Raw genomic sequence first — 15,117 nt, 5'->3', positions numbered from 1 at the left:
CAGGTTTGCTCCTTGGCTGGAAAAGCGTCTGTGTTCCATGTTGTGTGTCCCTTTGTCAGTTCAGTCCTCAAGCTGCGTCCCTGCAGGCCCAGCTTCTTACAGCGGAGTCGCCTGCCTGATGAACTTAAATGTTTGGAAATAGGCAATGCTTCTGTTTGGTTTTAACTTCTATAAATCCAGTTCAGACCTTTTAATTAATGCTTTTTTCAACTTTGTTTCCTCACTTCAGTAAGTTGCATTTATTTACATACTCATTTTGAGGGTGTTGAACCACAAGGCCACACCATCACACAGACACATGAATTGTCACTTTCTTTTCCTTTTTCGTGTTTTCTTATTTCTGCCTTTTTGGTTTTCTTTTTCCCAGTACTGGCAGCCAGCTATCTCAGGGTTCAAATTTATCCATTAATACCAACCAAAACATCAACATAAAATCTGAACCAATTTCACCTCCCCGGGACCGTGTAACTCCCTCTGGGTTCCCGCAGCAGCCGCAGCCACAACCGCAGCAGCCGCAGCCGCCGCCGCCGCAGCAGCAGCCGCAGCCGCCGCAGTCGCGGCAGGAAATGGGCCGCTCTCCTGTTGACAGTCTCAGCAGCTCCAGCAGCTCCTACGACGGCAGCGACCGGGAAGACCCGAGGAGTGATTTCCATTCACCCGTGGTGCTGGGAAGGCCACCGAATTCCGAAGATAGGGAGAGTCCATCGGTAAAGCGAATGAGGATGGACACGTGGGTGACATAAGCTTGCGGTGTTGCCTCTTCAGTTTTGTGTTCTCAAAATGAACTGTCCTGACATATCTAAATTTATAAATAAGGACATGAAATAAGTATATTTATATGTATATACATACATGCATATATATATCTTCACATGCATATATATGTGCTAGTGTGTGTAGCATACACAGAATCATCAGGCACTTACGACAAACTTCTTGTATAGCTGCAGATGTCCCATGGTAAAACGTAACAGAACAATCCTGTAGGTATTGATCTAGTCTGGCACTTACCTGGACTCGTTGTTTTAATAATATAACCTGTTTTGCAAAGAAACCTTGTACCCGCATTATAATCCTACCACACTAGATTGCAGAAACCGAGAGGGCTCGCCTGTAGTAACGTCCCTGTGTGTTTTATTCAAGCTGTATGGTTACTTGTAGTTAAGAAATAATGCTTTGTAGCAGCAGAGCAGTAGAAAAGCAGGAAGAAGAAAGCAATACTGTACATAAAATGACCTTTATATTACCCAACCTGGCATGGGTCTCTATTGCAGAGGGTGCATGGAGAAGGGCTGATGCTATAAGAAATAATAAAAAAACAAAACAAAAACAAAAACCCTGTTTTGCACGTGCAAAAAAAATAGTGTATTGGGTCAAAGAAGTGATTTTTTTAATGAGTGAAAGAGAGACATAGAGAACTCGCATGAAATATTCAGAAAATATTAGCCTAGAAAATAGAACATTAACAAAATAAAATTAATATATTAAGTTATAATTGGAATATGTTTGACAAATTTGTTTTTACGTTCATACCTTTGAAAAATATAGAAACGGATTTTAGCTCATGTATATTTTATATTAAAGAAAACAATACCCTAATGAATTGAAGACTATATATAAAGTTATATACAGTACTTTTGAACACATTCTGCTATGAATTATTTATATAAGCCAAAGCTGTATGTTGTAGCTTTTTTGTAGAGTATAGTTTTATCTTATTTTGACTTTCTAGTTTTTGCTTTCAAAGATGAAAAGGAAAAACTTGCAGGCGGAACCTTGGGGGAAAAATAAGCCATGAACACTTATATGTAAATTTAAATTTGAGCCAAACTCTTTGTGTATATAGCATCCTAAATATATTATCACCTTTGGTGTAAGTACCTATGTATTGTACGTTCACCAGATTAAAAAGTATATTTTTGTGGATTGACGCCAACTTGAAAAAAGGCGAGGTCCTTATTAAGTAGAGTATTCACTGTTTAATATTTACTATTTTGTTAAATATACTGTACTTTCTTTGGATTTTAATTATTATTAATATTATTATCCAGATTTTTCAGAGGGTGTATAAAGGGGTTGTCCCCCTCACTGGTGGTGAATGTGTGCCGTTAAATTGTAATCTCTGTGCTGTATGGTTAAGCTTCATTATACATTTTATATATATGTATATAAATAGCAAAGTGGCAAAAAAAAAAAATAATCCGGTGTTAAGTTCATCCTGCATAAATATAAAAAATCTGTTACAACACATTTTAAGGCATCATTTTAAAGCTGCCTCTTCTGAGGAGGAAAAAAAAAAAACCACAAAAAAAACAAAACAGTGGAAAAACTTGACCTAATTTCTCATGATAGGGAAATAACACATATCAGATGAGCACAAAAGGTTTTTTCAGTTGGTAAGTGGTTTGGGATAAAGCCTCAGCCTCAGAAACAAGTTTGTGTTCCTCGTTGCTGCTGCCGTGAAAGAGGGAGGGATGCAGAGGCCTGGCCAGGAGGAGGGTTGGCAGCTGTTGGACGCGGCAGGGCCTGGCTGGGCCGAGCAGGGGCTGGGGCCGGCGAGGGCAGGGCCTTCCTCCCGCTGACGCGTGGGCCCCGCTCACACCACTCCGTTGAGGGGTTTGGGCTGGGTTTGAGCAGCGAAAAGTCTCAGGAGCCAAACTCGGTTTGGTGGCTGATGCCAGCCTGGCGCGGTGGAGCTGACGGGGCGGTAGGGAGCCGCCTGGGGAGCCCTGTCGGAATCTGGCCTCTGCCCAGGTCCCTCTGCACGTCCCCCCGTCCTGCAGGGGGGATGTGGCCGCCTGTGCTGGGAACCAAAGTAACGAGATACAACTCAATAGTTCTGGGGAAGAAACTACAGTGCTGTTTTATTATCCAAACTCCTGAAGTTGTCCCTCATATTTATTAAATTCTTGCTTGGGCTTTAAATTTTTTTTTTTTTTTTTAGTAATTTAAAAAAATGATGCTGAGTAAGAAGTGTGAGAAATGGAAATGCAGCGGGGACAGCACTCTCCCCGGCTGCTCGCTTTAGTGGGTGACTGAAGAGCAAAGTCAGTACCTGCGGCTTCCAAATCCCATCTCTTGTTGTCATGGTAACTTCTAAAAAACGTACAGGTTTCAGTTCGTTCCAGCCACTTACCTTTGGAAATTCCGCTTCATTTATTGTAGGTAGTTGTCGGTTTACAGGAGCGCAGAGGAAAATGAGACTTCTAATGGCAATGCTGTTTCCAAAGCGACTGAATTCACTTACCACTTCAGAGAACCTTTTAATGCTCTGAAAAGTTATGTGATTTTTTTCATTATTTATGCACATATATGAACTTTGCTGTACATCAGAGTGGGAGTTCTGCATTCACATTTACTGTCTATTTTCTTGTGTGCCTTATAAGATGGCTTTGCTGACTGTATCTCAATAGTCTTTATTTCTATGCAGGTTTTTAAACAGTACTATTACTGTTTTCTTAAAGAAAAAAGCTACATAAGGGTTAGAGTTTGTATTGAAATTGCACCAAGGAATTAAAAAAAACCCTAATAATCGGTTCTGAAGAGCTGCCCACGGGCCTGGTCCCGTGTTGCCCCAAACCCTGCACCAGAGTGGGCAGAAGAGACCTCCCCGCGCCTCCGCCTCGGGGGGCGTCTCCTTGCCACTGAATGAGCGGGAATCCTGGGTTTTAATACCAAGTAACTAACTTTGGAACATACTTTTTTTAGGAATTGTAAAAATGTTTTATAAAAAAAATAAAAAGAGGACATAGCACAGATATTTCAACAGGTTCAAAAATACTTTTTTTAAGTAATTGTACTGACTGAAGTTGCAAGTGGATCCGGTCCTGGTCTGATCCCATTCAAGTCTGAATGATTGGAGATTTTTATCTTCTAATGTGACAAATCACCTCTCCATCTTTGAGCTCTCACCATAGGATTTAAAAATACACGTTATCAGGGATTCGTCAGAGAAAAATGCTTTAGCCTTTCCTTTCACTTAGAGGACACTAATGCATCAGAAACTTGCGAATTACTGTGCGCACAAGAAATACATAGTAAATAAGGAACAAAATAACTCCTAACAATTGATCATGGGAAGAAGTTAAATTAGAATGTGAAAGAAAGACTTAACAAATGTAAACATTTAAATCTTAGTAGAAACTTTCTTCACTTTGCTGTGCAAGAGAACACTGCTTTGCTATATTTAAAATGGCTTTTTTAAAAGAGATTTATGTATTTGGTAAATGTTTGTAGTCAACAGTTCACAAAGAAGCTGTTCACGGTTTAATGATGATAAGCCGTTTGGCGGCACAAGCTGGACTTTGTTGCCATCCTTGAGACGAATCTTTTAAGAAAAAAATAAGTTAATCTCAATTTTTTCCCTGAATGTGTTGTTTTTTCTTCAATATACAATAAATATTCTAGTGAACTTTTTATCAAATGGTTAAGAAAATGCTAGAGGTTGTTGTAAAATATTTGTATCCTGCATTCACTAAAGTAAAGATACTGGCTTTTACTGTGTACTCCAGCCTCTCTCGTGTTTGCAGATCATGCTCCTCGGGGCTGCCTCTTCGCCTCCTGCTCCGCGTGTCTGAAACGCTCTTCACATTCGGCTTTGAAGTGTTGGTTTTAAACTGCAGCAATGATTCTTTTCCCCCCAAAATCTGTCTTGATTATACATATACTTGCTACTACATTCAAATTAAGAACTGATGCCATGTGAGAACCGCATTGCCAAGAGTTTACAGTCAGGCGTGCTGTTCCCAGTGTCCTGTGGAGACGGGGCTGGGCATGGGGCTGTCCAAGGGCTGTGACACAACACAGTCGCGTTGCGGTGACAAAAACGAAAGTGCAAGCTGTCTGGGGTGGGTGGTGCCCCTTGTGCTTTTATTTCATTTTGCTTTATTTAAAAATGTCATAACCCATCCCATCCTGAAAAAGAGAGCGATACATTTCCTTCACAGAAGAAAAAGTACAAGGGTGTTTGGTGTTTTTTTTTTCAGTACAAGATAGTTCAAGGGAGGGCAAAGGAGGGCTCTGTCCCCCTGCCCACCACCTCTGCCCTCAGCAGCTGCTGCCGGGCCCCTCCTGCACAGAGCAGCTTTCAGCTGCTGCCGTCACACACTGCCCCATCCCTGGTCGGGCTCCACACACCTGAGCTGCCACAGACCTTAGCGTCAGGATCCAGGAAAGCATCTACCTCTGCCCGCAGGCCCTCAATTTGCTGAATTACATTTTTGAGACACGTTCTTCTCTGCAGCAAAATTCCCCAAAGCCTCGTTTCTGCACCCCTCTAGTGCGTACTGTTCACTGATGTGACCTCAGACTGACTTACCCACGGCTCGGGACACCACCAGCCTCCGAAGCTTCACTGGTCTTGCCTATGTGCTCAGAAGCTTTTTAATGCAACAGCAGCAGTTCACAGAAACATTTAACATGCAGCAGCTTCACCGTCCCCATCCCATGAGGGATTTCCACTTCTTTCTGTGACTGTCTAAGGTAACGCTGGGCTTCTTTCCTGGACCTTGCAAATTAAACGCAGCTCAGCAGTGCTCTCTCACGTGAAGACTACAACCAAGGACCTCCAGTCCGTGTCTGAAATTGGGTGTTTGAGATGCACCATTATGGAGATAGTATTCTTTTTTTTAAAGTAACACTGGCTTGACCTCCCCTCAGCAAACGAGCCTTTGAGAAGGGCAGTGATACCACAGGCTTAACGCTCCTCTCACAGCCTCTTCCAATACTCCTTGGCCATCTGTGGTCACGCTGATGTTTTGGCGCTGGACGAGCAGCACCCTGGCAAAAGCAGGGGTTCTGCAATGAGCTCCACCTGCAGAGACACCGGACTTCAAGAGCCATCTCTGAAGGATTTCATCGAGGAGCAGAGGGCTGGGCTCCCCCTTCCCGGCAGTGGGCTTGAAGCATCTTAATAAACATTTACTGAGAAGGATGAAAAGGTGAGGTGCTGCCAGCGCCCCCTGTGCCGTGGCACACCCAGCTTAATACACCGGACGCCATCATTTTAGGCTTAAGTATGCCAACACTGCCATGGTCCGCAAGAGCTAAAATGACAGTACAGAGGAAAAAAAAAAAAAAAGTCCCCACTTATACGCTAAGCAAAATGTGTTTCTTTAAAATGCAAACAAACCCCAACTTTCCATTAATACTGCACTCTCTGTCTCAGCAGCGAAGGATTTGCTTCCTAGACGAGGCATTAAGAAATACCCGAAGCAAACAACAGTAAATTGCTACAAAATCCTGTCCCTCAACAGAGTTCACGAATGGTAAGCCAGCTGCCTGATGATCGTTATAAGCAGCATCCTTTTTCCCCCCCCCAAAAATCACCTCACCTCACTTTCAGTCACATTCAGGATTATAACATCAGCTACTTAAAAAAATTAAAACCAATCTGTATTGTCGTCCCCCTGAATGCACTCGAGTCAGCGTCACTGGCGTACAGGCTCCAGTGCTGGGAGGAGAGGCTGTACGTGGCTGCGTCTCCCCCTTAGGATTTTTTTTCTACACCTGAGCTTGGTAATTTCCCTTCCAATCCTTCTGTTGAAATATTTGAGGCTAGTGTTGTGTTGGAGGTATGGGCCACCAGGGCTTGTGTTTTAAAATAGATGATATAAAATACTGGCAAGACAATTCCTATCAGGAGCATAATAAAAACTGCATTCCACCACTGGATGCCACAGTCTGCGCCGTTACTTGTCTTCTGCTTCCCTGACTCGGGCCGTGGCCTCTCCGGTGCCTCCACACAAAACTCCGCATTTAGCTGGACCTCCGCCTGCACCGCGTCCTGAATGTTCTTGTCAATCCCCTTGAAGTAGTCACTCAGGTGTCTGCCCTCAGCAGAGCTGCTCGCGCCATCATCAGGCTCCGGTAAGTCCACGAGCGTCAGGCCGGTCTGGGAGGACGCAGTCGGGAGCGGCCTTAGTTCTCTGCCGTTCTCCGTTAACAGCCCGTGGGTCTTCACAGGGATCTTGATGGACTTCAATGCATACAAGTCCTGCTCCCGGATGAAGTTGTTGACGCGTTTGATATCCGCAACCTACAGAATCCAAAAAGGACACGAATATTACTGTAGCACAACCCAGTACTGAAACAGGAAGTAGCTATAAAAGTAGTGTGCAAGCAGCAGCCAGAAAATAAAAGCAAGCTGTGGCTGCAAGTGGCTCAGTGTTTTGCAGAGATTTCCCAGCTGTTGTGGGGATGCTCCAGGTCCTGCAGGATAGAGACAGTCCCCTATTAAACCAGTCTATAACATCCTCTAGTGTTCTTGCACCTCATACATGCTGTATTTCGCTCACTACTGGTTTTCCCTCCCTTTTGCATTCTTTACCCTTCTCTCACTTACTTTCTAATCCAAGTTAAAGCAAGAAGAGTCTTTATAACAGATCCTTTTTAAAACAGTTTTCATACCTGAAACAATGCATGAGTGTTTAAGGTGAGAGGGCAATGGCAGCAAGAGCAGGCCAAACCCTCCCCCTGCTCAGAAAGCAAATTCAGAGTGAACAGAGCTCCATCCTTGGAGCATACGGCAGCTTTGAAAGCAAAACCACAGCCTGGCAGAGAGCAGGCGAGCATCTCTCCCACACAGGCACGAGCACCCTTTGCTCGTGTTCCCAAGCACCACCCCTCTTCTGCACGACAGCAGCTCCACACGGCTCATTTCTGCACTGTTGGTAAATGCTCCTGCTGAAGGCATAGTTACAGCAACAATCTCTGTGCATCATCTCCGGTGGTTCGTGTGTAGGGTCCGCTATTCCCACCCAGCTCAGTGATGCAAATAGTGAGAACAGCAAGGAAGAACAAACCAGATGTACAGCACAAGTCACAAGGACAGCTGGTATCAAAGAAAAGACAAAGGCGAGGGAGCATTTATTTATTTAATCTTAAATAAAGAGAAGACAGCTTAATACAGTATGCACGAGCAACAACCTAAGTACATGAACTTCTCAGCTGCCCTAAACCCTCTGTCAAAGAAAATGAACAGGACCGTCAGTGAGTGCAAGGAGCTCTCCACAGCAGCCAAGGAGACATGAAAGGAGCTCAAGGGAAAAGCTGGAGGATGCAAAACAAAGAAAACAGCAGGACCCCAAACCAAAGAGAAAGGCAACATGAACAAGTTACCCACCTCTGATACATCACACAGAAGAGACACAGTATAAGGAGTGTGCTTTCAGAGAAAGTTTGATTTGTTCTTTTAGAAATCTCGCAAATTACTGTATGAACTGCATTCACAAGCTTGAGGCTACCAGTGAAACTGGGGAACTAAAAACAACAAAGCACTTTACTTCCTAAGCAAACACGTTAAGTGCCATCAGCACCAAAATCGTTGATAGTTCAGGGCAAAGATCTTTTAAAAGACAATACATGATACACCAGAGGAGAGCGTGAAAACCTCTTCTCCCATTGCAACAAATGTTCAGGGCTACTTGTAGGCTGTGCTGCTGCCAGCTGGCTGCCAGGAGCGGGCAGGCACCACCCCAGCAGCACAGGAGGTGCCAAGGAGAAGGCCATCCTCCCTCCCTCCCTCCCTGCAGGGAGTTCCCAGGGGCTGGATCGAGGAGCTCGCACTGGGCCGCAGGAGAGGGGCCGCAGCAGCTCTGCCTGCAGCGCTCCCTCCCCGCATCTCCCCTCCAGCCCCTACGGGCCATCAGGGAACCACACATCTACCATGCAGTCTCTGAAAGATGGCCAGTCTGCTACCTCACAGCCAGCAAGCAAGACCCTGCTGAAGGGCAGAGCTGAGATGAATGCCTGAATCTCACATCCACTCCGCAACACTTGAGAAATCGGAAAATGGGACGTTTAATCTAGATCCTAATCTGGTGCCCCTGAGGCAAGAGGAATCCTCAGCTGCTGGTTCAGACTCCTCACAGCTTGCCCCAGCCTAACATCAGGACTTAAACCCTGCAAAATTTTTTAGTTATGAAATAACAATCTCACCCAAAGCCTCCTAAATGGGGTGGTGCTTCAATTTTTGGTTTTGTTCCAATGAAAACAAATTATTGGGACAGTAAATATCCCCTGCAGTGTCTGCAATCAAACACTGCAATGTTGTGCTAAGGCTCTAGAAACAGAAAGTGGAGCAGCACTCACACAGAAACAAACAAAGCTGATGGGAAGAATGCGAGAACACTTGGCTGCACAAGCCATTTAGGCTTATTTTCTGTACTCATTTTTTTGGCTGCCGTGAGCTCCTCTTGTCCCAGCTAAGAACAATGCCAAAAGCAGGCCAGGACTATAAATGGTCAAGAGTAAAAATGAGAATTTTAAAGTGCTTTGCATCTCTGCCAAGTTATCTGCAGCATACACAAAGCTATTTGTTGCACTGTCTTAATACCCCCACCCCAATTAGGCCCTGACGAGTCTGAAACCAATGACAAGTTCTCATTGATTTCAAGGAAAAGCCCATCCCGGGTTTTTTTAAATACAGTTGCATGTATTTGTGGCTACAAATCTTCCTTATTGATGTTCTGGTAGCCTTTCAGGAGCTGCTTAATTGTGCAAGTAAAACAAAATACATCAAAATCTATCAGTGCCAGCTTGTAAACAGAAAAATGCACAGACCTCCAATAATAACAAGTCAGAAGTGCCCTTTATGGCAGGGAGGAGAACACTGATTATCTGATCCCTCGCCATCAGCTTGCTTTCTCCACTGGCCAAGCCCAGCAGCCTTCAGTGGGGCAGGCAGAGTAGATCTACCTGCACGCACTGGGGCAGACAGGCTCCAGGCATGGGGCAGCAGAGGAGGCAGATGAACAGCCATGGCAGAGACAGGACCGAGTCCTCCTGCATTACAGTACAGGGGACACAGCAGAATTTTTCATGCCATAAACCAAAAGAGCTGCTCAGAATCTTCCTCCTTTGAGCTCACCAAACTGCTGTGGTTTGACATAAGTGGCAATAATGATGCAATTGCTCCTGCTTAGAGATGAGCATATAGTCATGACTACAAAGTCAACTGCTGTAGCTCTGTGTTTTCACATTCTACCAGTGCCAATCAAGGCTTATTCAAGTCCTACCAGACTCGTTTCTTCACACGCATCGGGCTTGTCAGCAGAACATAGAAGGGTTTCTTCTTTGTTTTGTTTTTGTTTCTAAGGGAATGGGAGGGAGGAATTGTCGCAATTCCTCTAAGTCCTCTTGCTTCAGCTGCACCACACAGCTGTGTTGTTGAGCAAGACAGACTGCAGTAGTATTGCAGCGGTTGAGCCAGTACCGTATCATTATCCCCATCCAGGTCACTGTCCAATGGTTTGCATCATGGAACTTTTTAATCACAGTCTAGCTTGCAGATAAAGGAGGGTCTAAAAATAGAGCTTTAACTGCTAAACAACAGGGTACTTCTAACATTCATATCAGGTAATTAAACTTTTCAACAGTTTTTCTATAAAACTCTGCATTGGAACAAAGAAAATGTATTTTGTAGTATGTCCCAACTCCAGAGAAAATTCACCGTGCACACCTGCTCCCTGCTGCCCGCAGATTGCTGAACCGCACACACTTCTGGGTACGATGGCAATTAAAGCCCACATACATCTGGACTCTGTGACCTGAGCTTTGGCAGCTCTCCTTCTCCCAGTCCACCTGTGTAGACTTAGACCCTCCTTGCAATATGTAAGCTCATACCTTCAAAAAAAAAAAATAAACACGCACGCCTTCCAGACCAGACTCCATCAGAGTGGCATTTCTCTGCACTGTTCAGTTTGCTTCTTGCTTCAAAAACTGTATGCTCCTTGAGAGCAGGGCTCTCACTCTCATTTCTGCACTCAGCTACCTACTTGTTGCCCTCACTTAAATAACTAAGTACAAATCATGACTGCTGCGCTGCACTTAGTCATTCAAATTAAACAGGAAAGCAGGTCACACAGGGTGTGGGGTTGACAGTATCTTCCCAGGCCGTGAGCACTCTTTGTTGTTGTTGGGGTTTTTTTTTGCCTGTCTCCAGCTCAGTTTTACCCAGATATTGACCATTCATGACTTACACAGGGCAAACACTTCTCAGTGTCAAAACCACTAGACAACAGCATGCCTCCCTGTAATTCTGGAAACTAAGCTACATGTAAAATTCCTCTAAAGTAATTAAAATCAACCAAACAGAGATAGCTCTTACTTTACAACCATACTGCAGGGCTAGCTTGTTAAGATTATCATCCTCTGTAATCTCCCGTTCCAGAAGTACCACATCTCCAACTCTGTCCCGAGAAGTGCTGCATCGCTGCTGCTCCTTGCCCCTCGGTCGCAATTCCGTGACGTTGAGTTCCTCCTCTGATGACTCTTCTGAATCAGATCGGCCATTGGGAAATACATACACCTGCCTGCCTGGATAGTTGTGGATGGTGACAGGAGCCTGGAAGGATCTTGTCCGGCTCTCATTCAGCCTCATCTTTTATACCAGCGCCTGTAACAAAAATGAGACATTTTGAATTTCATAGAATCATAGAATTGTCAGGGTTGGAAGGGACAAGGCCGTGGGCAGGGACATCTTCCACTAGATCAGGTTGCTCAGAGCCCCCGGCCAGCCTGGCCTTAAAAACTTCCAGGGATGGGGCTTCCACCACCTCTCTGGTGGTGGAATTTCCTTAATATCAGTGTTTGTTTCTTAGAATGTAAGATTTGGGAAAATGGACAAAAAACACAGTTTTTGCATGCGTGTACACACACACAAAGCTTTCCTTTTACCCAGATCTTCTCGGGGGCAAACCCAAAAGATGCCACTCTAACAGCAATGACAGAGACCCGAGAAGCCTTATGTACACAAGCTTCAATAATGGCTAGATTATTTTCAAACCGTTGTTTTGTCCACCTGTGGACAAACCCCTACTTTGCTACACATCTTAAGTAATACTAGATTTTGTAAAAAAAAAAAAAAAAAAAAAGGCATAAAAAAGAGTCACTTGAGCCAGGTGTCTCTAATGATGGTAAAAAAATCCATGGAACCACATCAGTTCTCCTACCAATACACATTAAAAACTGGCCAAAATTATCCTTCGCATCACTTTTCCAGAAGTCCTTTGTTCTCTACACTTTAAGAATCCGCATTTTAATTTCATGGAAGTGCACTTTTTTTTTTTTAAATAAGGACAGCTCAAGTCACACCTAATTTCAACCTGAATGACAAGGTCATTTTGTTGCATAAAGGTAAGAACCCGCCTGAGCACTTTGTTTTAATTATTGATAGGTCTACACCAGCAAGTTATTAGATAGCTACTTTTTTTTTTTCCTTCAATCCTCAGCTCCACGGTTTGTTGTCAGGAATAGGTATAGGTAAGAACAGAACCCCATTGACCTTAATATTCTTAATCTACTCATAAGGGATTGTTACGGTGAAACCACTACCATTTTACGGATTTCATTAGTATTCAGCATGGCAGCCACCGGCTGCAGGCAGGGTCACAGCTGGGCTAGGAGAGCTTAAGACTGAAAGCCACAGTCTCTCTGGCCACTCCTGTGGGACACTTCTGCTCTTCGACAGGCTGTAAGCCAAAGGTGCTCTCCTGACGCTCTTCCCTTATCGCTTCTCCTCAGGGAGGGACAAAACTCTTCCCCAGCCCGGCTCTGGCCGCCCCAAACCCCGCAGCCCTGGGTCGGGCCGGCATGGGGCCAGCCTGGCTCCCGCCCCGCACCAACACACGTGGCGAACGGGGTGCCGGCAACCACCGGGAGGCAGGAGCCCGCCTCCCCGCGCCCCCCTCCCTGTTTCGCCAGGGCGCAAGGCCACCCCCACGCCGGGATCGGCGCTCCGCTCCCGGGCCGGGGCCGCCGGCGGTGCCTCCCCGGGGCACAGCAAGGCGGCGGCCCGCAGCCCCCCTCAGCCCCGGGGGTGTCGACGCGCCGCTCCCCTCAACGCCGCAGGAGGTTCCGATCCCCTCAGCGCCTCAGGGGCCCCCGCTCCCTGCAGGACCCCGCTCCCCTCAGCACCTCAGGAGGCCTCGATCCCCGCAGGGCCCCTCTCCTCACAGGGGGCCCCGATCCCCGCGGGGCCCCGCTCCCCTCAGCGCCGGAGGGAGCCGGGCCCCTGCTGCACGGCGAGACCGACCCTGTCCTGCCCCGCTCCCCTCAGCCCCGCGAGGCGGCCGGGCCCTGTCCCCAGCCCCCTGCACTGACCCGCCGCTCGCCGGCCATCGGCCACACGCACCAACCTAGCCCCCGCTCTCGCCCAGCTCTCCTCCCATTGGCTAGCAGCGCCGAAAGGCGGACCCTCAGCGCCGCCTGGCCAATGGGCGGCGGGAAAAACCCGTGGAGGGAGGTTGGTTGAGCGGTCAGCGCCGGAGCCTGTTGGCGGGAGGGCGGGCCCCACTTAAAGGGCCCGCGCCCCTGTCCCCGGCCCGGGCGGGACGTCGCGGAGCACTCGCGGGAGCCGGGGCACACGCGGGTGGTGTCGTCCTAATTAGATACCTGATACTGGGGTTACATAATGCTATAATAAAGTGTCAGTGATTACATTGTCAGTAGATTGATTATACACACAAATATATCCCATCTACAGCAAACTTGGCCCGAAATTTCGGGAGCAGCGAGGAGCGGCCAGTGCGGGCCCAGGGCCGCCCTCCCGTGCTCGGCAGGGCCGGCGGGGGCCTGTGGGCACCGGTCCCTTCCCGCTGCTGGCCTTTGGCGAGGCCGGAGGCTGCGGGGCGGCTGGCGGAGCCGGTGGGGGGCGTTCTGCACTGGTATGTTTTCTTTGGCCCATCCCGACTCGTGGCTTATGTTTAAAAAACAAGCTCAGGACAAGTCTTTAACAAGTTCCACATGCAAAGCTTTTCCAGGGCGGTGGGAGAGGAGAAGTATTTCCTCGTAGCTGGTTGCAGGAATTAACCGGGCACCGCTGGCCCCAAGGGCTGGCGTGAAGGTCCCAAAGGAGATGGACTTCTGCTACTACTTCTGCTACTACTTCTGCTACTACTTCTAAGTTAAATTAAAGCTGAGCGCAGCTGCTGGCTATCCCCTTGCCTTCTCTCCGGGTGCCGGAGGCAGAGAAGGCAAGAGGGGAGAGTATTTCCTCTCCAGCTCTTGCTACCGCTAGGCTGGATGCAACATCAGTTGGGAAATGTCACACACTGGAGAGGAAGGAAGGCTCCTTGAGCGTGGACGTTATTTTCTTAAGCAACAGCCATTGCTTCCTCGTGGCTCTCGCATCTTTGTGGGGCTGAGTGGTGTCGGCAGGGCTGGAAGGGCGGTAGGAGAGTGGCCAGGCAGGACTGCGGCTGAGCCCAGCTCCTCCGAGCAGCCAGCACCCCATCCCCGAGCAGGTGTTATGATTTCCATCCTGATTTTCCATCCCTGGGCCAGCTTGTCTCAGGAGCAGACGATTTTGGGGCTCAGCCAGTTTACATACCTTTCTGACCCAACAGACGATGGATTTAGTGTGCTGGAGAGGGCTCTACAAGAGTGGGGACTAGATGAGACATGCCAAAATGCCTTCCCTGAGCCACTTATAATCTCTCTGTGACTACTGAGTTCAAAAGTTATGAGTAATAATCACACTTTGTCAAACAAATACAGGTTACTCAGGGTGACCTACTCGAACCTGGAAAATACAACTGCTAAGGTGATCTGGAAACACAGGGGAAACAAGCAAACTTTGTTGACAGAGCTAAAGTCTGGATTGGCTTACTTTACTTAACTGTCATTTACTGCTTATTATTTTTCTAACTTTTAAAATATCAGGAAGAATTATTAATTAATCTCATGGGAAGACACCACGAAATGTAGATGGGAAATTGCTTCATCCTCCAGCTGAAAGATCCTTACAGAATCCTTATGAAAAGGTGGTTTTCTCCCAACTGCGGGGATGAAACAGCTGTTAAGAAAATCAAGCAAAAATGTTTTTAATAGTCAGACTCAAAATCATTTCCCTTCTCAGATTTGTCTACACAAATCGTAAACACAAGGTACTCGACTGGCATCAATTGATTGCAAAGGGGTAATCTGTCACTGAGATGTAAACATCCCCGCACAGAGAACACTGCAGGTTTCTCCGCTGTCTCTCATACATTCTGACCTCTTTTCTGTCCGTCAGAAAGTCTTCCAGGTCCTAATGGAGAAAGAACGAAAGGCTCAGAACAAAACCCGCCAATTTAGAGCCTTTCAGGCCTTCATTATCAAGTGGAAAGGACAGAAGAA

The 15,117-nt window shown here is 46.7% G+C and overlaps 2 protein-coding genes across 12 annotated transcripts in view; one reads left to right on the top strand and one right to left on the bottom strand.

Annotated features, from left to right (window-relative positions):
• MEF2A (myocyte enhancer factor 2A) overlaps window positions 1–2,028 on the top strand; it is a 91,060-nt gene extending 89,032 nt beyond the window's left edge. For all 7 annotated transcript variants that reach the window (XM_074601504.1, XM_074601502.1, XM_074601505.1 and 4 more), the window contains one exon: window positions 368–2,028. In XM_074601504.1, the coding sequence (XP_074457605.1) occupies window positions 368–743 (376 nt within the window). In that variant the 3' untranslated portion in view covers window positions 744–2,028. The remainder of the gene's footprint in view (window positions 1–367) is intronic.
• Window positions 2,029–3,373: 1,345 nt separating this feature from the next.
• Window positions 3,374–13,201, bottom strand: LYSMD4 (LysM domain containing 4). 5 transcript variants are annotated; one of them, XM_074601510.1, is made up of 3 exons: window positions 13,102–13,160; window positions 11,108–11,395; window positions 3,374–7,036 (listed from the first exon to the last, which is right to left on the bottom strand). In XM_074601510.1, exons 2-3 carry the CDS (start codon window positions 11,378–11,380, stop codon window positions 6,488–6,490), a joined length of 822 nt encoding a protein of 273 aa, XP_074457611.1. In that variant the 5' UTR covers window positions 11,381–11,395; window positions 13,102–13,160; the 3' UTR covers window positions 3,374–6,487. The 5 variants fall into 5 exon arrangements, with proteins under 5 accessions (XP_074457611.1, XP_074457612.1, XP_074457614.1 ...); XM_074601511.1 differs by having other exon boundaries at window positions 3,765–7,036; window positions 13,137–13,201; XM_074601513.1 differs by having other exon boundaries at window positions 4,841–7,036; window positions 13,133–13,160.
• Window positions 13,202–15,117: the final 1,916 nt, after the last annotated feature.

This window comes from Larus michahellis, chromosome 9 (genome assembly GCF_964199755.1).
Source record: "Larus michahellis chromosome 9, bLarMic1.1, whole genome shotgun sequence".
Lineage (NCBI taxonomy): Eukaryota > Metazoa > Chordata > Aves > Charadriiformes > Laridae > Larus > Larus michahellis.
Note: the sequence above shows the minus strand (reverse complement) of the source record. Positions and strands in the feature narration are given on the sequence as shown.